The sequence below is a fragment of the Xiphophorus couchianus genome, chromosome 20 (genome assembly GCF_001444195.1).
Source record: "Xiphophorus couchianus chromosome 20, X_couchianus-1.0, whole genome shotgun sequence".
Lineage (NCBI taxonomy): Eukaryota > Metazoa > Chordata > Actinopteri > Cyprinodontiformes > Poeciliidae > Xiphophorus > Xiphophorus couchianus.
The window spans coordinates 11,242,781-11,270,084 of NC_040247.1; the positions used below are offsets into that span (position 1 = coordinate 11,242,781).

General features: G+C 36.2%; 1 protein-coding gene across 1 annotated transcript; it reads left to right on the top strand.

Moving 5' to 3' along the window:
- The first annotated feature begins 239 nt into the window (after window positions 1-239).
- On the top strand, window positions 240-25,561 carry nckap1l (NCK associated protein 1 like). The gene is made up of 31 exons (XM_028003719.1): window positions 240-424; window positions 1,636-1,746; window positions 1,865-1,957; window positions 2,789-2,845; window positions 3,065-3,207; window positions 4,125-4,215; window positions 4,337-4,474; window positions 5,758-5,806; window positions 6,228-6,384; window positions 7,307-7,363; window positions 7,450-7,546; window positions 7,678-7,787; window positions 8,080-8,212; window positions 8,364-8,445; window positions 9,102-9,160; window positions 9,262-9,407; window positions 9,494-9,626; window positions 9,904-10,023; window positions 10,378-10,517; window positions 12,075-12,206; window positions 13,037-13,255; window positions 14,605-14,735; window positions 18,198-18,295; window positions 19,558-19,651; window positions 20,030-20,112; window positions 21,742-21,822; window positions 22,700-22,793; window positions 22,890-23,006; window positions 23,610-23,719; window positions 24,879-24,968; window positions 25,058-25,561. The coding sequence occupies exons 1-31, from the start codon at window positions 335-337 to the stop codon at window positions 25,172-25,174; spliced, it is 3,372 nt and encodes a 1,123-aa protein (XP_027859520.1). The 5' UTR covers window positions 240-334; the 3' UTR covers window positions 25,175-25,561.
- Window positions 25,562-27,304: the final 1,743 nt, after the last annotated feature.

Genomic DNA, 27,304 nt, shown 5'->3' on the forward strand with positions numbered 1-27,304 from the left:
GGAAGCATGACTGTGGGATAGACTTACATTGCAACAGTTTGATCAAAGTATCTTTAATCTCCAACATAAAATCAAGTTTTCATACTGAAAATAAGAAATAATTCTTAATTTTATCTAATTACTCTGTGTAAGTTTTCCATATTCTCTTCTTTAGCCATAGCATTTGAGCATTTCACACTTAGCTCAACATTTGGCTCCACCTCCCCCCATCAGTCCCATGTGACTTAGTGACAGGAAGAGGCTCGAGTGCACTTGTTTCTGTGGGTTCAACTTCTTTACAGAACCAGGAGGCCAGGGTTTTTACCGGTGGGAGAGGTTTTATTTGCCCAGAACCATGGATTACCAGCAGAAACTGGCTGAAAAACTTACTATCCTCAATGAGAGGGGCAGTGGGGTGTTGATACGTATGAACTACATTAAGAAGGTAAGGGGAAGAAGAAAGCTTTAAAGGGCGTAAGGGATGAACAGCAAAGACAAGAAATAAGGAACTCCTTACATTTCCTCAAATTTGTTTTTTTAAATGAAATGAAGAATTTTAATCAAGTTTTTATTAAAAGTTACACTACAAAGTAATAAGACAAGTGATTACTTGTATGTTGTTGTTATTTACTGGTAGCTTATAAATGTTTATTTTCATTTTTAATTAGAGTGATTAATTAATGTTGCTTTAGCAAATATTGTTCATCTCTAAAACAATCAGGATGTACAAATGTTTGTCTCAATGACAGACGTTTTGTTTATTACACAGTCGCTAAGTCGACTCTCACTCATGTGTTTCAATAGTGATGGTAAAAACTGCAGAACTTCTTGAACCCACTCTGAACTGACACCATGATCAGATTCCAACAAGGCAAATTAAGGTTAACTTTTTGTTGTTTCGAACTAATTTGACCTTCTGAGCTCAAACTGTGGGCAGTACAGTTTGCAAACTGCAAGTGAGCTTCTTTCTCCAAAAAGGAAGTGCAAACAGGAAGTCAGTGGTGTCTGTCATCTGAAATTTCAGTTATTCTGAGCTGCAAGCGGTGACAACCAGACGTTTGATTGACACAAACAAAGACAGATAAAAACAAAAAACAAAGAAGACAGAAGTCAAATATTTAAAATAAATACAATTTTATTAGCAATGTAGAAGATTGTTGTTTTTAGCCCAAAGCTGATTCAAGAGGCCTACTTGTGAAACTTTTAAAACAGTGAGGCCTGCTTGTGAAATGACTGGAGAAACACCATGTTTGATGTTCAATCTGGATTTATGCATTTGATGTCAGTGGATATTTTTATTTACATCATTGATATTGATTAATGGGTACATGAACAGAAGGGGCAGCTGAAAGTGCCACTGATATTGCTAGCGGCTGATGTGTAATTTTTCATTTTTATTAAGTTGATGTCCCAATTGTTTGCTTCAACTCTCCTCCAACCCAATATATTTTTGTGTTGATATATTATTTAAAGATCTCTGTATGTTTAGTCATTGTGCTAAAGATTTCTACTTATCAGTGAGAGAGGACTGACATGTTTTAACTTTTATCTAGAAGTTGCTTAAATCTAAAACATTCCTCATTAATATTTTAATCACTTTCTACAATTGCAACTTTAGTTATTTAATCATTTGTTTTCTTTTTTTTCTTTCTCTAGCTATGTGCAGATCCCAAGCTGCGTCCAGGCTTCCTCTCAGATAAAGTGATGGAACCTGCTGTCAAGTACATAAATAAGAAATTTCCTAATATTGACTACAGAGGAAACATTGTAAGCAGATTTAATTACCTCATGTGATATTATGTTTCCCTTCATTAACTTAGTTATTTGGGCATATCAATTCAGTACCTTTACATATCACCAATAATTCTTATTTTCAATATTACAGCAAAACCTGACTTGCATCCAGCGACAGAAATCTGAGGTATTAGCAGCCACAGCGAGCTTCTACGACTCCTTCCTGGATGTCATAGAGTTCAGGGTGATTATAATTTTTTTTCATCTTTCTCCTGCTCAGTGATGTTTTTCCATAAATAAAAACATAATAACTTTGACATCGCTTTGACTCTGATGAATGTTTCTTGAACAGAAAACTGACATAGTAAACAAGTCACTTTTCTGGATTTATGCATTTGATGTCAATGGATATTTTTATATGAAAAGTGCCACTGATAATGCTAGCGGCTCATGTGTTATGTTTCATTTTTATTAAGTTGATGTCCCACTATGCCATTTATATGTCAATTATATGTCATTCTTTAGTTTCCAAATGAGAGAAGAAAAAAACCTTGATTCTCATTTTCTCACAAGTTGTTTATTAAATCACGTAAAGCTTTTATTTGATCACAGGAGGAAGCAAATAAGAATCTGAAAGAATTAAAACTAACCAGATTTAAATTAGTTTTAGATGTTGCAGTAACCTCTTTTGGTCAGTAGATGGTGCAATTACTGAACTGGTTCAGTTACTTTACAGCAGGATGAATAACAGAATATTGGAAAAATATTAGAGTTCGACTTATTTCCATTTGTCCGTCTGTCTCTAATGCATAGAGTTGAGGTAAAAATCATTATCTCCTCACATTCATTTGAAATTTAAATTATTAAGTCAAATCTTCTGATGGATGTTTTGGCATTGCATTGAAGCCATGAAAATGTGATGAGAGGTGAACAATAACAATAATGACATTTATTCTTAATGCCAATAAACTATATCTCCCAGTTGAAATATTATTTTGAAATATTGCTTAAAACACTTACTTTGTTATTGTCATTACTATTGTTCAAAAAAAATAATTCTCTGTTCTCCTTTCAGGATCATGTTTATGAACTGCTGAACACCATTGATGCCTGCCAGTGCTACTTTGATATTGTATGTACCTACAGAGTTGCTTTGTCAAAACCTTAAGACTTTAAACATTGCCTCTTGATGTTCTGACATATTTTAGTTTACTTTAGTGACCACTGTAGATCACTCTTTCATTTTACATCCTGTTTTATGTCAGGTGCTTTTAACATTGTTTTAACTTTTAAGGTAGTGTGGAAAAAAATTAAAGGGATGATTATGTGCTGTTTTTTTTTTTCAATTTAGGCTTCCAACTTCGATTTCACCAAAAACTATCTGGACCTGATAAGCACCTATGCATCTGTTATCATCTTGCTCTCTCGCATTGATGACAAAAAGGTTTTGGTGGGAATGTTCAACTGTGCTCATGAGATGACCAATGGCAGCAGGTGAGAAAATTGCAGAACGGATCTTATAACCGCATCCTTGTCTCACTTCAAACATAAAAACATGGGTTGTTTGTTTCATCAGGGATATTTTTTATACTTGAAGGTTGAAATAATTTAGATTTCAACCTTTAACTTAGTATTTATTGACCAAAACAAACCAGCAGTAGATTGTATTTGTGACTCTGGCCTTACTGAGGCATTTAACAAAATTTATCTCCATTAAAACTCAGTTGTACCATTTACCTTGTTTAACTATAAATATCATGTACTTAATGTTTTAACTAAACAGTATTTAGTTAAACACTGTTTAACTGAAGCTTATACAGTGTTCTTTTATAAGCTTCATGAATAAAAAGGACAAAGCTTTTTATATCTCAATAGCCGTTTAGATCATCAATTCAAGCTGGATTTTAAAAAATAAAAATAAAAATCAGTAGCTGTATTTTGGTCTCGAGCTTTAACCCGGAGAACATCTTCTGCAAGAGGTAACTTGAAAATTTCTTGAAGGCAGCTATAATTAATTTCATTCATTTTCATCAATCAATATTACTCATAAATCAGCTTCACCATGGCCTTATTATAATAAATTTTTGACAAGCAGGTGACATTTCAGCTTGCTTAGTATACTCAATGTGGAGGATATTTGTTTTTACACAACAAAGCAGATTTCTTATAGAAAGGATACCAACATATAAAGCAAGCTGTTCACACTTGACATGTAAGTGATATTTCATTTGAGAAAGTATACACATACACACACACAAACACGCCCACACACACGCAGTAAAATTCTCTTTTACATGTCATGTTAAACAGCCTATCTGTAAAATGTCCATCAGAGTTTCATATGAGAATTTTTTTCTATTTCTCTCCCGGGAATTTATTGCATTTCTGCTTGCCACGCTAAAATCCTGCAGTGATCCCTCATATCCACGGCTTGGACAGATGTTTGTGGAATATGACCATCCATGGAAGAAACTGACTGAAGAGTTTGGCCCTCACACAAGGGTAAATCCAAGTCACATTTAGTGTTATTAAGTGTTGCATAAAATTGTTCTTAGTGCATATTATACCAAATCTTTAACTTTGTCTTCTTAAATTAGTCTTTCCTCTTTTGTCCCATCCTCAGTCTGTGACAGCAGCATTGCTTTCACTAAAGATGGTCTACCCTCGGAGGAACCTGCCTGCAGAGCAATGGAGGAGCGCACAGCTCCTCAGCTTACTCAGCACTCCAGCTTCCATGTTGGACCCGGCTTGCTGCGAAACTGTGAGCCTAACTTCCTGTTCCTGTTACTTCTGCTGTTTACAACTGCAGTGACTTTACCAAAAATTGTTATATGCAAAGTTTTACTTGGTTGTCTGGAGAACTTACATATGTTTTTGTTTGCTTTGTTTGCCATTTCATTCATTTTTGCAAATATTTATGAATGTTAATTTTAAAAGTACCTGGTTTACCAAGAATCTTAATTTTGATTTTACAAAAAAAAAATTAGGAATTACAATTGTGCTTAAATGGGATTTTCAAATATATTTGGAAACATGATTATTTAATAGAATTTAACAACAGTGAAAAATGTAAGCAATATAAACTAGAGAACAGATTCAAAGTGTTGTGCAAAAATTAATAAAATTATGCAGGAGTAAATTAGCCCTCTTACATTGAAGCCAACTTCAAAAGGTTCCAATGAAACGTGTGTCATGGCAAATGTTGGTGATGAGCACCAAATGCAACAGGCTGAGACATTGTGTTGATTTAAATTTGATTAAAAAAGAAAAAGAAAAAAAAAAAACAGAAATTACAGGGAGCCCATGGAGCCAGAGAAGAACAAAAACACCAATCAAGGAACCAAAAGCCAACAGAGAAAACAAGAATGTCGTAGGAAATCACAAGCTTTAACAGGAGGAACCATAAAAGCTAATGAGCTAACGGTTTGCAAAAAGGGAATATATTTCAATGTTTAAAGAAAACATATTAATTTTAGAGTAGATAAAAGATAGAAAGAAGTGACAAAAACATTCAAAGGTTGAAAACTACGAAATGGAAATTTTAGCCCAAGTCAAAGGCCTTGACGTCACTGATGTGTTGTGGGATGTTAAAACATGGACATGCCGGAAACTCCTCCAACTTCTCACAGCTGAATGAGAGGAGTGGGAAAACTTCCCACAGACCAACATCAGAGTGGTACATGACTGCAAAAATCATTTCTTTTGAAGTTATTTTAGCCAAAGGGGGTAGCAATAGCTGTTATGGGATAGGGTGTCCTAACTTTTTTCTTGGTTAAGAAACATATGTCTTGTTTAATAAATAAGAAAAAGTTAATTGTTTGCATAAATGCAATTATATCACTTTATTTCCCAAAGATAAAAGTCATTAGACATCATTAGATTAGACATCAAGATCTAAACATTTCTTAATGAAGAACAGATGTTTTTTCAGTGGGGTGCCCTGGATTCTTTTAACAGATTGTATGACAGCTTACTTTCTATTCATAACGCTCAGATAAAGAATGTTAATGTGTGTTGGTGTCTAATGAACTGTCATCCCCACAGATGGCATGTGAATACCTGTCTATGGAAATAATGGAGCGCTGGATCATTAGTAAGTCATTCTTATTCTGAATGAGGCCTTTGTCTGAATTGCTAAAAAATAACATAACATAGACTTGTTGCAGAATCAAATTACAAAGTGAGATAAATAACTTTAGGAAGTCTGGGCACGACTTACAGCTCCATTTTGTTTTAAAGTCAGATGATACAGAAAAACATGTTCATTTAAACAGGTTTTCCTGAGATATTTTATTATCTATTTAGACAGGTAAAATCATCAGGTAAAATGTTATTTTTAAAAGCATTCAAAATAGTTTCAGCTTTCTATAATTTATCTTCTATCGCAATAGATTTTGACAAAATGGTAGTGAATTTAGGTTTGGTTAAGACTGCAGTTGAGACTATGTAGTGACTTGTAGAAAAATAAGATTGTCAAAAATGTTTGATCACCATTACTGATGTTTCTTCTTTAGTTGGTTTCCTGTTGTGCCACACCAGTCTGAACACAAACCAGGCCTCCCAGGAGCTTTGGAAGATGGCTCTGCGGAGCGGCCTCTTCCTTAACCTCACCAGAGAAGAAGTCCTCAACATACACAAAGTCTCAGAGGACCTCTTTGATGGCATGAAAGGGTACAGTCTTGACTGATGATCTTGATTCTCTTAATATCAATGCATAGATAGAATGTGTTCAGAATCTTCAATTTCAATTCTGCTTAATTCTTGCTTCGATCACTGGCGCCACCAAGAGGACATATGACTTTATGCAGGTTTTTTTTAATATAATTAAATCTAGAGTGGGAGAACAATAAATTAGCTTTACAAAGTCACAATATTCAATTGTTTACTTTAGTTTGTGTCAGACATGTCTGGAAAATAAAAGTCTAAAAGAAACAGAAAACATGTTAACATGCATTATCCACAGAGATTTGATTTCATTCACAGCAACCATTCCTCACTCCAGACCTTTACACATGGCAAACATTTTCATAAAACTTTTGCAAATACTGTCATTTTGGTGTGCCATCCCAAGAGATCCCCATCTGACCATCATTTGAAAACTTTACTGAAATTATCTTTGCTTTGATTGAATTGTTTTAGATTAGTATTTTAGAATCTTTCATATTTTTGGAGGAAGGGTTTTATATCAGATCAGAAATTAATGGTAGCATGATATGATGAACACTTTTAAAAATATTTGGGAAGCACAGAGGCCAAGCACAGAGGCTATGTTTTTTTTAATCATTCCTCCCACATTGACAGCTTTGGAACATCAAAGGATTACATTTTGGGAATGAAGAAAATCCAAGTTGACAAGCAATTATAAAACGTTCTCTGTGACAATGACCATGTTTTACAGATCACAGCCCAGTTAGTGCCTTATTTCTGCATTGAACATGTTATTATATTGAAGTAAAGAATATTACTAGAGCTAAATTAAGCCAGGATTTAATCTAAAATTGGTTTTAATCTAAGACTGACATCTTCTGATCACTATCAGCTTCCTTCTATAAACCATAAACTGCTTGTAACTGCTTCCCTCTTTCTTAATCAGATACAGCAAGCGCATTGCAGACATCAAGGAATGTCGTGAGCACGTTCTGGTCAACTGGTAAAAGAATAATCCCATGTTTGTTTTTGAAACTATTCAGTGCCATGTATTTAGGCTTAATGATTTACTTTACTGTATGTTACCAGTGGAGCAATGCACAGAGAGCGGAGGCATTATCTGAGAGTAGCACTGAAAGAATTGTTCAAAGTTCTGGAAGATGTACCTGGACTTCTTGGACCAAAGGTAGGAAATTCATGAGAAGCTTGAGGACTAAAGTGTTTACTTTTCCTGATCCAGTTTCCATCCACAAAAAATGTTGACCTTTCCTAATATTAAAATTTTTTTCTGCTCTTTGGACTAATCAAATCCCAAAGGCCCTATTTGTCATGATGGCTTTGTCATTTTCCCGTGACGAGGTCATGTGGCTCGTCAGACACTCGGAGAACATGCCAAAGATGAAGACGCTAGATGACTACAATGACAAGTAGGTGCCCAGGAAGTTAACCCTAGACTGCTGCAATTACATGCTGTTGTTGCAGTCATACAAGCGTGCAGATGTCTGGCATTGGTAAACTGAAGCTTTGTCTTACAATAGGCGCCATCTCTACAGTAAATGAGGCATATCTAACCTACCTGTAAACCTCTTTTAATTATTTGATTTTCATGAACCCGCACTGAGAGCAGCATATATTTATCATTGTCTGAAGTGATGAAAAAGAAGCTGCCAAAATACATCTGAGTCCAATATGTTTTTCTTCTGTTTTTTTCTTTTTCAGTCAGATGGCTGAGCTTCTGTTTTTTATGGAGAAGTTAAGAGGACTGATGAAAAAGTACAACCATGTAGTCCAGCGCTACCATGTTCAATATCTTGCACAGTTTGATGCCTTGCTTCTCAATGATACCATACAGGTATAGAACATTAACAGCAGGTCCAGGCATGTTTTATAAATCTTCAGGCCAAAACTGGGGAAAAGATAAGGATTCTGAATGAATCTCTCAGATTCATTCAGAATTTACATTAGCAACATTAATGATGACTCTTTTTTTTTTGCTCTTTCAGAACATGTACGTTTGTCCAGAGGAGGAGTCGGTTCTGTTGAGCTCGTTTGTGTCAACCCTTTCTGCTCTTTCTATTAAACAAGGTAATGCCCACAAAACAGGATCTAAGATGTGAAAATAACAGAAGCAATAACTTTTTTTTGTTTATACCAACATTTTTTTTTTAAATAGTGGAAAAGTGCTTAACTAAGGCAATTTATTTTAAAATGTAACAGGCTGTATATCAACACCATATGTGTTAATATAATTATTTCCAAAAACCTAAAATTAAAAATAGTAGCACAGTATTTATTGAAGAACATGCCATAAGCTTTTGCAATATCCTGGGATGAACAAATTTACTTTAAAAGGAAACATATTCTATTAATATTTCATTTCATTTCACCTGACAAGATTTTTCTCTCAAATTTAAGTATGTTAAACAGGAGTCAGAAGAAGATTATCTAAATAAATAATCTTGATACTTGTAATGATGCATCACCCTAAACTAAAGTACCTATTAAAAGCATTCCCCCCCTTTGACGTTGTACTTTTTTTTTGCTGTTACAAATCAAACAGGATCAATAATAATTATATATAAAAAAACCTTCAATGAAACAGGGAAAACTGATTTCTACAAAAACAATAGCAGTTAATTTTAAATAAATGACATAAAATAAGTGATTGCATAAACATTCACAAGCTATTTTCTTAAAGTGTGTTGTATGAGACATATATTTGAATGTATTCTTCTGTGCAGTGGACAACAAAGAGGAGTTTGATTTCAGAGGACTGCGAATGGACTGGCTAAGACTACAGGTTTCCTTTTTTCTGTGTTTTTTCACATGTATTTAAAAAAATGAAACTGAGAGTAAAGGGTAAATTCTTTCTAATAAGCATATCTTGTAATTTGACTTCAGGCTTATACGAGTGTAACTAAGGCACCTCTTCCACTGAAAGACTATTCTGACTTAGCTAAAGTGATGAACATGATCCAGTTCCACACCAGGATGGTGGACAGTGTGGAAGAAATGCTCCATGAAACCTCAGAGCTCTCCATATTGTGGTCAGTCTCTGCTCTATGTTCTTCTGCTTTGAGTTTTCTTCCATTCCCTGCATGTTCAAAGGGGATATTCATTATTTTTTCCCCAGCTCCTATCCTCGTGTCTTTGAGAAGATGTTCACCCAGAGCAGTGAGGAGATGACCATGAAGCGGTACCTCATGTCCTTCCCTTCTGTCTGTTCTCACTTCAGTCAGTGTGGACACCCACTCTGCCCAGAAGAGGTCAGTATTATGGCATCTGTTTGAAATTACATGTTTGACAACAGTTGGGACAATGAATTACTCTTCATATGAAGGTACATAAATTACCCCGACCCTGGTAAAAAATTATTAAAACTAAAATACATATATTTGTTGTGAATTTTTTAATTTCAGTCAACTTTTTTTAACTTTTTCTTAGAGAACATATCTGGATCATTAAATAGTGAGAAAAGTATTTATAACCTTCTGTTTTTGCAAAACCAAACTCTGCCCTTGTTTGTCTGTGTTTTTTGTGTAGACAGAGATACTGGAGAAGAGAAGTCTGCGCCTGTGTGTGACCTTCTTGGAGCAAATAGCAAAGCAGACAAGCGGTGTTGTGTTGGAGATATGTGCTGAGCAGCGCAATCTTAATGACCAGGTGGAGTCTGAGTCTATTTCAACTTTCAGAAAACTAATTATTCAGAAGAGTGTGTTTCTGCCAAAGTCTACATCCACACATAATTGAACTAACCACAACTTGGCATGTGTGTGATTAGCTGGAGGCAGAGAGCAAACCTGGGAATTTCCAAAAGGATGAGGGAATTTTGCTGTGTTCATTTTCTAATTCCCTGCGATGTTAAGATAGCACATTTTCTATTTTTTTTTCCAGCAGTGTGAAAAAAAAGAAGCTGAATGTTCTTTTGTACATCAGGTTTAATTCTTCTACCTTATCTTTCCTCTTCTTTCTTCCCCTCTTTTCTCCTTCTTTGCCCCTATTTACATCATAAATAAGTTGCTGCCTAAGCACTGTGCAGAGTCCATCAGTGCTGCTCGCTACAGAAAGCAGAAGAAACCTTTGCCAAAGAAAGGAGAGGTTCAAAAAGAGAAACCAGGTGCTGAGAGCCTGAGAAAAGACCGGTCGGTGACCACCAAGTGAGCTTTTACTATGTTTTCCTTCTAATAATAACATTCCTGCCATTTTTCTACTGTTTGGCTCCTTAAAAAACATTGTAACGCAGCAGAAATTTGGGGTGGTGGAGGCCTGATTTCCAGAAATGTACAGCATAATCAACCCAGTCAGAAATAAACTACTTCTGCAATACAACATTAGATTGACGCAGTTTCACTTTTTAGAAACGTTTTACCTTTATAAAAATAGAGTCAAAAAAAATTAAACACTGCTCACTTGTAAAGTTTAAATATATAAACTATTTACACTTAAAGATGGCTTCAACTTTTTTCAAACAGAAGAGACAAAATAATCTCCTGCTTTTATAAAACAGATTTTGAGATGAGATTCCCTTTACATAATACAAACACATAAACCAAGGAGCTCACTAATGTACTAATCAAAGTACATTTTGGTATTTACTCTTATTATTTAAAAAATAATACTATGTTTCCCAGTGATTTAAATATTTGTTGCTAATGCACACAATTCAGTCTTTGTTAAAATGGGAACTTTTTCTCCCAAATCCTTCTTTATAAACCGCTGAAACAGAATAGAATAGAATAGAAAATTATTAAATGTTATGTGTGGGAAATCGTTATTTTCTTTAAGACGCATGTTGTCATTTCTTCTGTGGCCAAACAATGCTGGAAAAAGATCAAAATGTTATAGTTATGATCATTTTAGATTTTAGAAAGAGATGATTGAATTTGGTTTCAAACCCTTAAAAGTACTGATTATTATTTTTTTACTAATCTGCCAGATCAAAAGCTACAAATCTGATAGTAACTTTAGCAATCCTCAGTGTTTAGTTATATTATTTCATGGTGAAAAATCAACCCCAGGACTCGCCTACATCATACTCATTAGACATGCCAATAAGCAACTGAAAAGTTGTTTAGGGGGAAAATAATTTACAACTTGTACTTTAAAAAAGTGCTCAACTCACAAACTGCTAATTTGCCACCAAAACACGTTTGATGACGCTCATGAGCATGAGATGTAAAATGGCTCAATCATGAACAATCAAACATTGTAATAAACTCTACCACCTTGTTTTTTTGAATATGTTAAATTTAAGATGTGTTTTGACATTTTCAAAAGATTTGTTACTTCTTATGGTGCCATTTTGTTTCTGTTATTACTAAAGAGGCCCTTACCTAAAGACATAACATGATTTTAACTTTACAACCCTTCACGTTGATTTATAAAAGGTTACCAGTTTATTAAAGTTAGAAAGAAAACCCCTCCGCCCATTATATATAAATGTACTGTACAAATTTACTGGCGGTGTGTTTTTTTTTTTACTGCTTCATAGTTTGATCCCCTTTCTATTTATATTTAACCACAACCTAAGTGAGAAATTTAAACATGTTTTTTTTTTTCTTTCCCTTCTGCTCAGTTTGAAAACATGCTCTCAGTTCTCTGTTTATTACCTTATTTGCGTGTGACAGAACATCAAAGCTAAAGTCAGTGTTAAAATACTTCTCCTAACCTCCTCGAGAATTGAAATGTCCTCCCTGTGTCTCTCTATCTTCTAGCATGGACAAGTTGCACATGATGCTGACAGAGCTGTGCTCCTCCTACAGTCTCAGCGCAGACATTATTGTCTTTGAACATGTTGTCGTGCCAGCAGAGTTCCTCCTTTCCCAGCTGGAGATGCGTCTGACAGAGTAAGACTAAAACCTAAGAGAGTAAGGTGACCCAATAAAATGATTATGACGTCCCGGAAGTAACATTTTGCTAAGAAGTGATAAGTTGTCCACTAAGCTCCCTTGTTTAAGTCTCCCATACAACAAAGTGATCTTCAATATAAATAAATGCTGTAAGTATATACACAAAGAATTGAAATATCTTGTGGTTCATAGCAGAATGTGACATGATGCCCTTAAACTATTAATTATGTTTCACATCATTCTTTTAAAACTATCAACTTTTTTTATTTGTACTATTTATTTCCTTTTCTTTCATTCATCACGAAATAATCTGTCATTATGGGAAAATATTTTTCCTCAGATCGGTGATGAAGTCTGGTTTACTTTTTAATTCCTTCATGTTACGCTGTGTTGAACACACCTAAAAATCTAAGCAGAAATCCCTGATGTCATTTCTTGGCTCTTCCTGTTTAGGTTCTAACAGTTTGTTTAAGCTTTTGGTCCCAAGGTGACTTAATGATTCTCCGAATATGTTCTGTTTTGTCTCTATGTCATAGTTGATGACTATTTTCCTTGTCACATCAAAGTTGATTACCTAGCAGCATTCTTCCAGTGAATGGCCTCTGTGGCTCAAGCTATAAATAAAATAAGTGAGAGAAAGTGAGGGAAAGCCAGGCCTTAACGAAGAAGTAAACTAATTTTCCTAAAGTGAAGCCTTGAAGCCCTGAAACCCTGGACTCATTGACTTTCTCTGCCAAGCCACCATGGCTCGTTTAACCACTTTTAAGATCCCATCTGAGAACTGTCAGCATGCTGAGAAGTGACACTGTTTAAACATGTTTCTCCAGAATCATCATCAAGATGACCAATTACAACCAGACCACCCAGGAAATAGCACGTCCCTCTGACCTGCTGGCAGGGATAAGATCCTACACAGCCAGCATGCACTGCCTCGCAGGCTACATCAACCTGGACGTCACCCGGCTGGTGAAGAGTGTGCTGCTGCAGCAGACACAGCCGCTGGACTCCCACGGAGGACCCACGGTTACACACTACTACACAACATGGTGGGTGTGCAGGTTCTTGCTAAACTGTTCATAAGCCTTAGTAGTGTTATTTTACATCCATTAATAATATTTCAATGGGGTTTTATTTGACTGTTCAACATAAAGTAGTGCATAAATGAAAGGGAAAAGATACATACTTTACAAAAGTTTTTGTAAAAAGACAACTGAAAAGTGTGGCATGCACATTAATTGTGCCCCCTTTACTCACATACATCTAAATAAAATCCATTGCATCAAATAGCCTTAAGAAGACACCTGATTAGTAAAGTAAAAGGTCTAATTGGATTTATTTAATCACAATATAAATCCTGGCCTGCCTATTGCCTTCCTATGCAATTCTGCTGTCCTCTCATTTCTTTTCAGTGCTCAGTCTGGGTTTTCTCCCAGTGACATGAATCCCTCTGGTAGAATTTCAACGTGGCCAATCATCGAACAGGAGAAGTTATGAAAGATGACGTTGATTTTACAATTGTAGTCTGCCTTTAGTTTTAGCAATGGCAGCCGAGGAAATGAACAAAGACTTTCAGTCCATGTTGGCCAAGCTTCTAAATACTGTATTAATATTAATATCTACCTCATTCTGCTCTGGATTCCTCTGCTTGAAGTGATTTTTACAGTGCAGGCAATTTCCGGTGAGTTTCATAATATCCAACTGGCGTATTATATACATCATCGCTGCACAGTATTGGAGACTGTAAAGATGGGAAAAGACCCTAAACATTCAGCCAGAATGATTTAAAGTTTAGATCAAAGCATAGACAAGTATTAGATTGACCCAATCAAAGGTCACATCTGTTTACAACTGAGCATTGGTGCCAAGACTGACAAAGTTTAATCTTTTCTGGAAAGAAAACAGGACTATTTCAGTCTCACTGTGTGGCTCCTTAAATAAATACCCAAAAGACTCGCAGCTGTAACTGCAACAAAAAGTGGTTCTAAAATCTTTCACACCAACTCTACAAAGTATTGAGTCAGGGGAGTTGAATATAAATGCAAACCACATTTCTGAAATTTTGATTGTAAACAAATCCTGTAACTTTTCTTTATGAGTTTTGTACTACTTTGTGCTTGTCTATCACATATAAACCCCATTAAAACAAATGCAAGTTTGAGGCTGTAGCATCACAGAATAAAATTTTTTTCAAGGGAAATGAAAACTTTGGCTCTGTAAGTGTACTTTATGCACGTGGATTCAAATAAATAAGATAACAAGGTAGAGACGCTTCTCTACCTTGTCATCCATAGTCATCCAGAGAAGTGATCTTTTAATTAATGTCTTCATTTCAACTCGTCTTGTAAAGATCAAAGGCATTTTTCTGCTTTCTTATGTTTTGTTTTCCACACCTCAGGTATCTGGAGGCTCTTTTACGTCAAGCGAGCAGTTCCTTGATCGTCCACTGTCCTACGATGCAATGCTTCGTCAGCCAGAGTGCCGACAACGAACTGAGCTTCAGAGCAGAGGAGTTCTCAGATGTATCAGGTCAGCCCCTAGAGCTTAAATGACGTGCAAATATAAAATATTAATATACTGTCAGTAAAGACCAAAGTAGAACATTTTCTGGCAACACATTTCAATAGTCTTTCTTGTCAGTTTCTATTGCTGAAGGAAACTTTCTACTGCATATTTTCCAGTTTAGTTTTTACAAAAAAAGACTGACATTCAACCCATTAGTAGATCAGACATAAACCTAAAGATAAAAGACAAAAATGTTCTGCAAGGTTAGTGAACATCATCACAGTGATGATTCTTGCCTGCAGTACTACTACCCTGGGAGATCCTTTTCGTCTGATCTCCAGCCCAATAATTCTCACACGAGCAAAGTGGAACCCTTTTCCCAGACTAACTCCAAAACTGTATCTTTTCAATGTGTAAACATTATCAGCTGAAAATATTAACCTATTAAAGTCTATTTTTATTTGTTTAACTTATAATTTAAAAGGCAACCTTTTCACTTATATCCTTAAAGGGGATACATTACACAAAATACACTTTTTTGCTCTTTTTTAAAAAACTGCCATTTGGGTCTCTACTGCTTCTAGAAACAATCCAAATGGTTTTTGGTGTCTGGAAAACAAGCCATTTAAAAAAACTCCCAATTATAACATCACAAATGGTTGGCACTGTCTTTTACCTAGCAACCACAGCAGACTTGGTCAGCTGGTTTTATCACTGCTGGCTGTACAACAGCTTCTGAAAATGGCAAGCATTTTGTTGTTGATTTTTTTATTATTTTTAATTTCCTTTATGTAACCAGGTAATCCCCGTTGAGATCTAGATCTCATTTTCAAGAGGGACTTGGGCAGAAGTCTGGAAAACACAGCAACTTCGTTACAAAATAATAATAATAATAATAATAATAATAATAATAATAATAATAATAATAATAATAATAAAAAGAAACCAAATCGTCTGCTTCTGGGTCTGACTCAGAGTCAAGGAAGTTCTGTTGTACAATTGTGCATCTGTTTGCAGCCATTTTAAGTGTACAAAAGGGCAAGTGCAAGATTGAGTACGGGGGCGAGGCCAACAGCTTATTCTTAAAGGAGCTCAAAATAGGCAGAACCTAGCGGCTGAAATTTTATTTCTATTATGAGAATGATTTCATGCAAAAAAAATGTAATAAACATGTTATAGTAGATCTCTTTTAAGGCATTGTGTTGTTATTAGAGGGTGCATGGCCTTCTTACACTTTATATTTTTTCTTTCAATTATACCATTGGAAAACAACAAACTAAGCACAAGAATAATTATTTTGTCTTTTTAATAGTTATTTAATTAGGAAAGAAACATTCTGTTCAGTTATCATAAGCCCACAGGTTCCAGAAATGACTCACAGTTTGCAAAACTTCAGATGTCTGTTAATAATGTGCATGTAAAATGAGCTCTGTTGCTCAATAGGATGTGGAGTTTGCATGTGTGTTGGTGTGCAGTGGTTTCTTTTTTACCGCTTGTCAGCTCATCCTGACATTGCTTGGTTTACATAAACGTCATTGCCTATTATTTACCGTCCTCCTCTGGCCCTTCCACATAACTACAATAGCATCACTTGTGTCTCTCCTCAACACAGCTTCTCATTCCACCTCCACATTACCTCAAAGCAGTGGTTGAACTTCCCATGAAGGCTGTATTCACTCTACTGCACACACATTTTAATGTTTACACTGGCAAGCTTGAGCATTGCACATGCATCACAAGGACGCCTCTGTGCTTCGGTAATGCCTCCACACATTGTCATTCCTGATCTCTATTTTTACTCTTCCTCCCTGTCCAGTCCATTTCCTACGATATTACATTGGTGTAGATTCTCAGTTATTTTAGGACATAGAAACACGTATGAAGGCAACTGCTCTTCTCTTGATACCTTGAAGACGTTTCACCTCTCGTCCTTCTTCTACGGTTCTGTTATGAAACTAGATTTCAGAGCAGTCACACTGATTAGGCAATAGAGGTCACTAACGTCACTAATGAGGCCACGTGAGACTGTGGCCCTACTCTCTATTCATTTCCCTCTAAGTGTTGTTAACTCTGATGATTCTAATGAGTTCCCAACACTGCCAGCATGTGCGCTGTTTTGGTTACGTTTCAAGGTGTGAGTTTCTGTGAAACAGCCTGGGGAGATGAGTCAAGGCTGCACTGTCTATGTTAAAAATGTGGAACCTTAGGTCATCGTGTTTGTTCAAGATTGGCTTTTCAGGTTCAACACAGATTGCTTTTTCCACTCCTCTCTCAAACCAATCTGTCTTCCCTGTCCAAATGTGCACATTTTTGTGTTCAAGTGATTGCCCTCTGTCCTTGAGATGTAGATAAATTGCTGAACCCTAACCTGATGAGTTCAAGTGTTGCACTATCATCTTGTATAGCTATGCTTTGTTTCTCCAATGCAGAGGGCTCAACAATATTCTCCAAACTGGACTGCATATACCACACCACTGACCTTGTGCTTGGGTGTTTTGTCCCTAAGGATGAAGTACTCTCTGTCTGAAAGTGTAACCAAGATTTAAAATGTACCAAAAGATTGTGTTTAGAAAAGATTCTTCTTAATTTCTCAGACATTCCTGCCACATAATGTATGCTAATGTTCTTCTGCCTCCTCTTCTTTCTTCTTACTCTGGCCTTAGTTGACTGTTTGTGTGAACTTTTGAATACTTGAACATGTGCATTTACTTTCTTGATTGTGTACTTTCTTTGTCGTTTCTGTTCCTCTTTGTGGTTACCTGTTTGGCTACACAGTTGTATAATCATGCATCTGTTTGCAGCCATTTTTACATGCAGGTCTAAACGTTGAGTTAGTGGGCGTGGTTAGCAGCAGCGCAGTTGCATTTAAAGTGTCAAACGGCCCTAAAACAGCTCATTCTGAAAGGAACTCAAAACTTTTAGAAATGACCAGACTAAAAACTCTATCTAAGAGGGATTTTGTGCAAAAAATATAATCAACATGCTTTGGATAGCCCATAGACCCGTCCTAGCTGTTGAAGGAAGCGTAACACCCTTCAGGAAAGGCTTCCACTCCTTTGGCTACAATTTTACCCCAGGTGTCATCCATACATCTAAACCCATGACTAGGTGATGTTCCATCATATGAGTTCAGTGCACTGTTTTTTTCTTCTTATATGTAGAGATTAGTCACAATAGGTGAGACTAAGGAGTTGGTGGCAGATTGAATCTAAATCACACATGTACCAATCTATTTTCATTCACATGTTTGGCTTGGTGAAAAGTGTAAGAGCTACAGTTTTCTCAGTTCATTGATTAAGCTGCACTCCCTGATCAAATTTACTGTGTGGAAGGTGAGACTGGGAGTCAAGTTCCTTATTGAATTCATGTGAAAACAGCACATTAGGAAACAGTGTCATTTTACTGGAGCTGTAGTACGGTAAGTCAACCTTTGTTCCACCATTTCTGAACAGCGTAACTGTTAACTTAATCAAATGTTTTCTACAGAGTTACAGGCCCTGGCAGAACTTATTGGTCCATACGGCATGAAGTTTCTAGGGGAGAACCTGATGTGGCACATTACTTCTCAAGTCAGCGAGCTGAAGGTACAGTGTGACGTGAAATAAAGATAGTTAAGCTAAAAATACTCAGAAAAAAATATTTATTCAAATAATCGACAATGGCTGATTCTTTTCATCAGCCATTGTCGATGAATAGAAAAAATAATATTGGCCATCAAGGAATTGAATGTTCCAGAAAAAAAAACAGAAATATTTTGAGATTTAGTTCAAATATATGCAAGAAAAAACATGAATGTTGATGAAAGGCATATATTTAAAATATTAAAGTGAAGATATTTACTGACATTGTAAAGCAGGAATCAAAACAACATTTATTAAGATTATAACGCCAAACATTGTCATAAAAAGCGACAGAAGTCCTCTCAGTTACAGGTGGTAAATTTATGGGATGCGCATCCCAGATTGTAAGTGGTAAAGCTGAACTCTTTTCCATTATCAGAACGGTATCTCTTGGGTGCAGACTTGTCTCTCTCAGGTGTGTATTCCTGTTAGAGGTGTTTTGTGGAGAATCTGCATCCAACAAATGACATTCGATAATGTTTTTAAGCCTTCAAATCACAACTAAGACGTAGTAACTATCAACATCTTTTTAAAAAGATAGGTAAATTCTGAAATGGGGCTCTGTAGCGCCATAAATTATCCAATTATTTGAAAAGACCATCATAAAATAAAGGATTGACTCTGCTGGTTTAGTACCGAGTGCTATGGTTACTTACAGTATCTGAGCTCCAATAATTTTGGCATTTTTTCTATGTGCACACACTTAAATCAGTTGATCAAACTTACTTTGATCAGCTGCTCTGAAACGGAAAACTCTCATCACGCTCCATTTCAGAGGTAATCAGCTTAACGTTCAGTGCTACACTCAGATTTTGTTAAACCTGTTTTTTTCTAAGTCCACTAAAATGTTACTTATATGGACAAATATGTGGTTGAGGATATGAGCTCAGAGAAAGTGAGTAGTTCCCTCCTGACAGTCTGAGGGGGAGTTAATTGAACTTCACTCAGTGGAAAACTTTACTGATAATAATTTTTATCTCAATTTGATATGCCAAACCTTTATGAACCTATAAGGTTTTTGCTAAATAGTTGATTCCTACATGTAAGAGAGCAGTTAATACTGCTGTTCTGTGCAGAGCTCACCATCTTCCCCTGGGATTGAAGCAAGATGTTGCAGGGGATACTGTTAAAAAGATCTGTCAAAGCTGTGACTTTTACAACTTTTCATACCTCAAACTTGAAGGTGGTGGTTTCATCTCTTATTTCACTTGATTTTTCTCTGTCAGAAAATGGTGATTGAGAACATGGACATCCTGGTACAGATGAAAAACAACTTTGACAAACCCGAGGAAATGATCAATCTAAAAAAGAAGCTGACAGGTGAGAAGTGGCGTTGAGGGGATAAGAGACAGAAGTGTGAAAATTGAGCTGAGACACCAAGAGATCAGCTGAAAAGCAAGAGAAAAGAAGAAAGAGATGAGAAGGATGTTCACAAGAACTTAAAAATAACTTACTTGAATGTGTGGTAAACACTTTTGCAAATTTTGTTTATGCTCTTACTCATATGTCACAGTTTTTGGGGTTAAATGATAAGCAAGTGATCATATGAGATGTCTACCACTTGCATATTAATTGAAGCTGCTAAATGACACAAGTTGTTTCACATTCAGCCATACTGCTGCACCTCAAAGCAAGTGTGGCTAAATGTGGTTACAAGCACCTTTCAGACATACTGATGAGTTTTCTGTGCTCTTCCAGGAGGAGAAAATGTCCTGAAAAGGATGACCATCATCGGAGTGATCCTCTCATTCAGATCCATGGCAATGAACTGCCTGAAAGATGTAAAGTTTTTCTATCATAAAACTGATGTTAGAATTGTACCTAGAATACTACTAAAATGATTTAATATATATTTTCACATTTAGATACAAATCAGCTATAAGACATAAACCCTGAACATCAACTATGCAAACATTACGTCACAAAGTGGACCTCTGTAAATGTCAAAAATGAAATATTTTAAACATTTTTCAGCTGACATCATCACATTATAAAGATTTTATCTTGGTGTTTTTTTCAGAATAACCATATAGCTTAAGTAACCACAAAGGTTGTGGGTTGGTAACCATAGCCACTTCACACCAACAAAGTTTTAGGTGCAACCTTTGCTGTGCATGACTTTCTGTGTGCATGTTCTCCTCATCTTTTCAGTACATTTGGCCTGTTTTGGAACATCAACTTAAAATAAATATTGTGTATGTGAACAGAAAAGCATAGTTTTAAATGAACAGCTAGTATGTTTGGTGCTGCAAGAAAATGTATGGCTACTTACATTTTTCTTCTGTTTTTGCTATGTAAGCCTGGTTGTATGTGAATAAGGAATTGGCCTGTTACTTTAATTGCTTTTACAGTCAAGCACTCGCAAGTCTTTTGCATTTTTGTGCAGTAATTTGCCCTACTTTTATTTGGAAAATTGTTTTAATACAGTCACAGTGGAGGGTTTTTGAGGATGAACAGTTTGCTTAAGGTCCTCCCACACTTAAATCTTAATTAGATTTAAGTTAAGATTTTGACAAGGCCACTCCAAAACTTCATTGCTTTTTGTTGGGTTTTTTCTTTGAGCTGCTAAGAGCTGGACTGCTGCATGAGCCTTAGAATCATGAATGAATGGCCTGATATTCGTCTTTAGGATCGTTTGTTGCCCCCCTCATTCCTCATCCTCACCATCCATAAAGGTGTCAACCGGGGGCGGGTTGTTGTGAAATGTGAGACGGGGCGTTGTTTTTTTGTTTTTTTTTTAATGTCTGTAGTGGTTTTTACTTTGAAAATTTTCCATGGAATGCAATGTTGCCTGATTTCTCTCATATTGTAGAATTAGGAACAAGTAAAAGTTCTTATATGACCTGCTGGAGGGTTGTCAGTGTGCTCTTGTAGTAATTTTGGTGAAACAGTTGCTCATGTGTAGATTCACAGGAGCAACTCTCCTATGCACAATTACTCTCACTTTATATCATAGTAGTTTAAAAGCTTTAAATTGCTTTGTAATTGTCTCCAAACTAATAGATGCCTTTGACTGCTTCTTATCTGCCTTGAATTTCCTTAAATCAAGGCATAATTTGTTGCTTTGTCAACATCTATTTGCCTACTTCATGTTGTCAGCCAGATTTTGTTAAAGTGATTTCTTGATTGTCCAGGTCACTCTACACCTGGGTCTTATTAAATTTAACTATGGTTATTCAAAATGTAGTCAAACACATTTAAAAATGTGACAAAGAGAGAAAACTGAAGAACACTTTAGATAGTCCCTATAGTCCTAGTACTTTCTTGCCACAATGTAATAAGATTTTTTTCCTCCAATATCTATGAGCTACATAGATATTTCATACACTACATTTATGCAGTTGTTTTCTATAATTGCACAATTATGTCTCCTATATACATTGTAACCATATTGTGACGTTGTAATCTAGATCCTGCGGAAACATTGTCCATACCTGATGGCACCCATTGAATGTCTAAGGAACTTCATCTCCCCTGAAACAGACATCAAGGTAATAACTCCTGTATTCAAGTTGGGTGGATTTTTTTTAAAAAAAAGCATTCATAAGTAAAGAGATGTAACAAGAATTACAAATTCTTATATGTTTAATCTAGGCTAATTAAACATATTTTAAAAGCTTGTTTTTAAGTTTCTTCCTTAGAGCTACAATGAAAGTGAGATGTCTTTTTACAGAACGTAGTGTCGATATGATGCAAAGCGCATCTAAATAATGGATGATATTTAACAGCGAATTTGAGTTTGGAAGCCGGAGAGGAACGAGATGTATCAGTTCTTCAGTACCCACCAAATTCAAAATTGAATTCCTGATCTCCCTCTGGAGCAATCTTTGTGACTGTGACTCATGAACTCTCCTCACCCCTACTTACGTCTGCCTTCTGAGTGAGGCATGACAGCCATGCCACAGCATGGGCCAGGATAACTCCAAAGACGTCAGCAGCTCTCTCATGCCTCCGTGAGAGAGAGACTGATCGTGGCTACAGCGCTGCACTCTGAACCACATCAGTGGAAACATTCTGCCTAGACAGACTGACTTTGCATGCAACCAGAAATAGGCCAAGATCAAAAGTCTTGTCAAGACAAAGACACCTACCACTCATTTATTGCCAGTCCATAGACCAAAGTATGTGAAAAGGTGTGCCCACTTTTCTGTCACAAGAAAGAAAATGTGTAAATTCCAGTCCCTCTGACTGTTTTCAGAGTGATTGGATGGTACAGCGACACTCAAACCATTAATACTTTATATTTGAACCTTAGTGAACTTGACAAGGGAAACTAATGACTGATGATGTGAGTGGTTAAATGAACTTCCTGTGAATTTTTTTATTTACATTTAAAGGTTTGAAATTTGTATGTCCATGCTCCTCCAGGTGACTTTGGGTGTTTTTGAGCTGGCTTCTGCCGCAGGACTGAAATGTGATATTGACCCTGCCCTTGTTGCAGCTATTAGCAATATGCAAACAGGTAAAATGTTTGTTCTCCTTTTTTACACAGCATGCCGTGCTACAAATAATTAACTTAACCAAGGACTTAACATTTTATTGTGTCAAAAACTTGCAGATAACACATCAGTTGAAGAAGAGTTCAAGCTGTCTCGTTTGTTACTGGTCTACGTCGCTGTGTCGCTGCCTATCCTTGCTTTGGACCCCAACTCCTTGTATAGTCAAGAACATGGAGGTGCATAACCACTTGCTCATTTCAGCTGCTGTAGACTTTGCTTGACAGTAATTTCTCACCAGACAGACAAGTAAACACTAATCAGTTGTTCCTTGAGCAATTATTCACCAGCTGCTGATAGTGTATAAAAGGAGTACTCCACCCTGAAAGACTAGCATCATACTTTCCAGTCTGACACGGTCCGGAGCAAAGCCCGTACGTTAATAAGAAACACATTTTGTTGAGAGGCTTTCGTTTACAGATAACTCTGGCTGACGTGCATTGATGCAGTTACTCCTGGCATGCAGCCCTGATGACCCTAACTTCTTGGCTTTGAGCCTAGACTGAAACATTAAAAGCAGCAAATTACCAAGATTTCTATCATACAGTGGCTTTAGTCTCTGATTATTTTCTTTGTCCTTATTTTCCATTGACATAATTGAAATAAATTAACCCTGTGAGTCTGTGGAAATATGCTCAGCAAGCTTCCTCTTAAGTTACAGGTCATTAAAAAGATTTCTCCAATCACTCCAGCCACAAAATATCATCTACCCATGGCTTAAGTAGAGGACATTCTTTTCCAGTCATTTCTGGTGACAATTTTTTCTTCCTTTTTTTTCTTAGGTCACAAGAACAACATCCACTGTTTAGCTGCAGCAATCAATCAACTGACTGCTGCCATGTTCACCGTCCAGAACAAGAACATTGAGCAGCAACTCAAAGAGTTTCTGCTGGTAAGCAAAAAACATTCCTTGGAGCAAAAAAAATTTTTGATACCCACTGGTACTTACAAGGAAATGTTAGGGTACTTCTGTGGTATTTACAGGATGCATATTGGGCTACTTAAGGTGCATTCACACCAGCCCTGGTTTGTCTGCTTTGATCAATCTCTAGTTTTGTTTCCCTGGAAAGTCTGTTTTGTTTGAGAAAGTGTGAATGCACAATCAAACTCTGATGTGGACCTAAACATCAAACTCTGGTCTGCCTTAAACCCTGAGTCTCAGCTCAGTTGACGTAAACTCTGGTGTAGTTTGAATGCATATGTGAATGCCAAGTGAAACAGAGATCGCTCCCAAAGCAGAAAGCGGACTTTAGCGGAGGACATTCTGGATAAAAATAACTAAAATAAATCCACATATCTAGTGCTGGCAGACAAAATGGCTTCTTTTGCCAAAGATGAAAGAGAAATCCTATAACTGCTACAATCTGACATTACTCCATTTTTGCTTACATTTTGTGAATAAGGAAGGTGCGCTCATGTCTTTTTCAGAGGTCTTTGTATTGTTTCCATCAGTTGTTCTTGGTACAGTACCACCACAACTGAGGGGGTAAACAAGTTGCTCAAAGGGTTTGGTTTGTTTGACACAGTGGAATGTGTCAAACTCTAAGTACCTATGGTAGCTATTGGTTACTTTTAGACTATGTTACTGGTTTACTTGGTACATTTGAGTTACCCACTGAGGTATTACCTATAGTGGTACTTACACTCAGCTACTTACAGTGGTCCTTTTAGTTAATCAGAAATACCGTTTGCAGCTTAGTCCTCTAAACTACATCCAGATGAAAATTATTAAAAAGGAAAGTCACTAAATAAATCAAGTTTCTTCAATAATGGGGCAACAATCATTAAAGACTTGAGAGCACTCAGATTCAGAGATCGCTTTTACTGTGTCATACTACTTATACACTAAATTTGAATAAAGCTTCAACCACTTCAATGAGACAAAAATAAATGGATGTTTTTATAAACTACCCTAAAATATTTGAGGTAAAAAAAAAAAAGCTTTCTCAAGACACTGACAACCTTTTGAATCATTGCACGCCATGATCGGTACCAAAAAATTGTTCCAGTTTTTTGATGTTTCTCTTTTTTACCCCTGTGACTTCTTACAGCTAGCCTCCTCCACTCTGCTTCAGCTGGGACAAAACGTGGAACGAGTGGAAGTCAAAAACCGAGAGTCCATCTACTTGCTCCTGCACATGGTAAACTGGCTTAAAATAATCTGTATGCAGCTCTAGAAATCATGACATTGCTTGAATGAAAACAATCTTTTAATTTCTGATTGATCTAGATTGTGGAAGACTCTCCGTTTCTGAGCCAAGACATGCTGGAAAGCTGCTTTCCGTACGTTCTTCTCCGAAATGCCTATAGGGAGGTGCACAAGGCTGTCTTCATGCCTACGGCCTGAAGACCTTTTGTCCAGATCTTTGCTTACCTAAAATAGTATTTTCATACAGGTGTGTGTTGCTTGAATTTCCTTTCTGCTTTGGATTCACCCATGTCTCTATGTTGGCTAATCATAACTTTGACTTTTGATATGTTGATTGCTGAGAAAATGCATTTTATTTACTTACAGTAAAACATGAATCCATTTTAATTTTAGTTTTAGACAGACATATGCAATGTAACTTTCATTGGGATTGAATAGGTATACAGTTTTCCTGTCTCTAATATCATCTTAAATTATTTAAAGCAATAAGACAGGTATGTTCTACGCAAAATATAATATTTGATCTCCAAAATCATTCACAGTGTTTTTTTAAATCATGAATAAAGTGAAATAGTGACAACAACATAAGCATTTTTTGTTGTGTTTTCATGCTTCATATATAATTTTTATAATGCATTCCAGTTTTGTAGAAATAATAATGCTTGTGAATAATTTTAGGTATTCCTTTTTGTAATTATCTTCTGCAAACCAGCCGTGTTTCCCCATTCTTTTCCTTCTCTGCTTCCTCCTCCCTTCCCATTCAACTAGAGCTGCAGCTGCTGTGTGTATGCTCAGTTTCCACACAAGAGGGGCACACATTTATCTAGCTCAAGCATTTATGTGTAGGTCCATGTGTGTGTGTTTGCGTGTCTTGGTGAATGTATTTATGTTTTCAGTATCTTAGGCTGAGCCTCCTCTTGAGGGCTGAAGAGGTTTGATTCCCACTAGAGGGAACATTTGCATGAATACACAGATGAGAAAGCATGGAAACAACACTTCAAAGAATAATATTGCAAAATCAGAAGCAGAATTTCTATAGCAATGGTCTAATGTTTGTTTAAAATTGTTTTTGCAATGCAGCACACATTTGCATCATTCAGCTTAGTACATTTTCCTATTTTTATGTTAAGATAGTCAGCATAAATCAGGAAGTTTCACGGGAACTTCGTGGAAAGTTTAATCAAGAACTTCATGCTATTTCCAAATTCTGTCAAGTTTTAAAGGAATAGTTTGCTTCTATTTCCGGCCTATAGCATGGATGTGCCACTGTTAGTGTTTGTTGTGTCAACAAAGCTGTACATTGTTCAGAACACACACTACATCTAGGACACTACAGAATGCTGGCTCAATTCTTGGTAACAGTGTTTAATTGAAAATCACAATATTTGCTTGGCTTTTTTAAAATAATATTTGGTCGTTCGATTTATTTTAAACAAGAGTCTTTCTCAAAGACTGCAAATAAAGCCAATTGAGAGTTTCGCAAAAAAATGTGGATGGATTTTGAGAAATTATTTAGAGTAGAGAGGGCCAAAATTTCTTCACAACAATTTAATCAACATAAAACTTGTCATCACAAATGCTTGATGACAAATGTTGCTGTCTACCACTTACTATGTAATAAACCACTTACTATCTAGCAATTAGGGACAGTTCCTTCTTTTCAATATAGAGCCATGAATGTTTGTATAATTGTCCTTTTTTACCTTTATTTATGAAATAATGACATAAAATATTTTTTGCAGTACATCATGTTATATTCATCTAATATGAAAAAAAGAAAAGAAATCTGGAGGACGGCAAATACTTTTTCACTTAACTTTAAGCAGGTGAAATATTTGGCCAGATATTGTGTTTGCTGCATATTGAGTTTACAATTTTAACTTTGTAAAATAATTATTTGCCATATAGATTGTGTTCTGTAAAATCCTAGAATAGGTAGACATACAGGAAAGCAACTGTTACCTTGTAACGTTTCTGCATGTTTAAGTTTTGCATGCAAGCAAACTGTTCTCCTTGCGGCTCCAAGTTCTGAGACCCAGTGGGACAGTTAATGATGGAAACTCTGGTCCCAACATATGGACTCTCTGCTGATGGTGTTGGTGACACAGTGCCTCTTCTGTTGAGTTGTTATGCACTAAGGATTACACACTCACACACTTTAGCACAAACCACACAGACTCCTCAATACACAGAGGAGAGCTATGTGAAGGTGTGAGCATCAAAGGCACTGAAAAACATAAACTGCAGCAGTTTACACACATCAAATCACCACGTGTTGGATTTACAGAGACACAGCGGAATAAACTCACTCTGTGCTTCTGTACAACA

Coding starts and splice junctions, on each gene's coding strand:
- nckap1l (XM_028003719.1), top strand. CDS start 335: ATGGATTACCAGCAGAAACTGGCTGAAAAACTTACTATCCTCAATGAG. Junction 6,385..7,306: donor CTCTTTGATGGCATGAAAGG/GTACAGTCTTGA, acceptor TTTCTTAATCAG/ATACAGCAAGCGCATTGCAG. Junction 9,627..9,903: donor ACCCACTCTGCCCAGAAGAG/GTCAGTATTATG, acceptor TTTTTTGTGTAG/ACAGAGATACTGGAGAAGAG.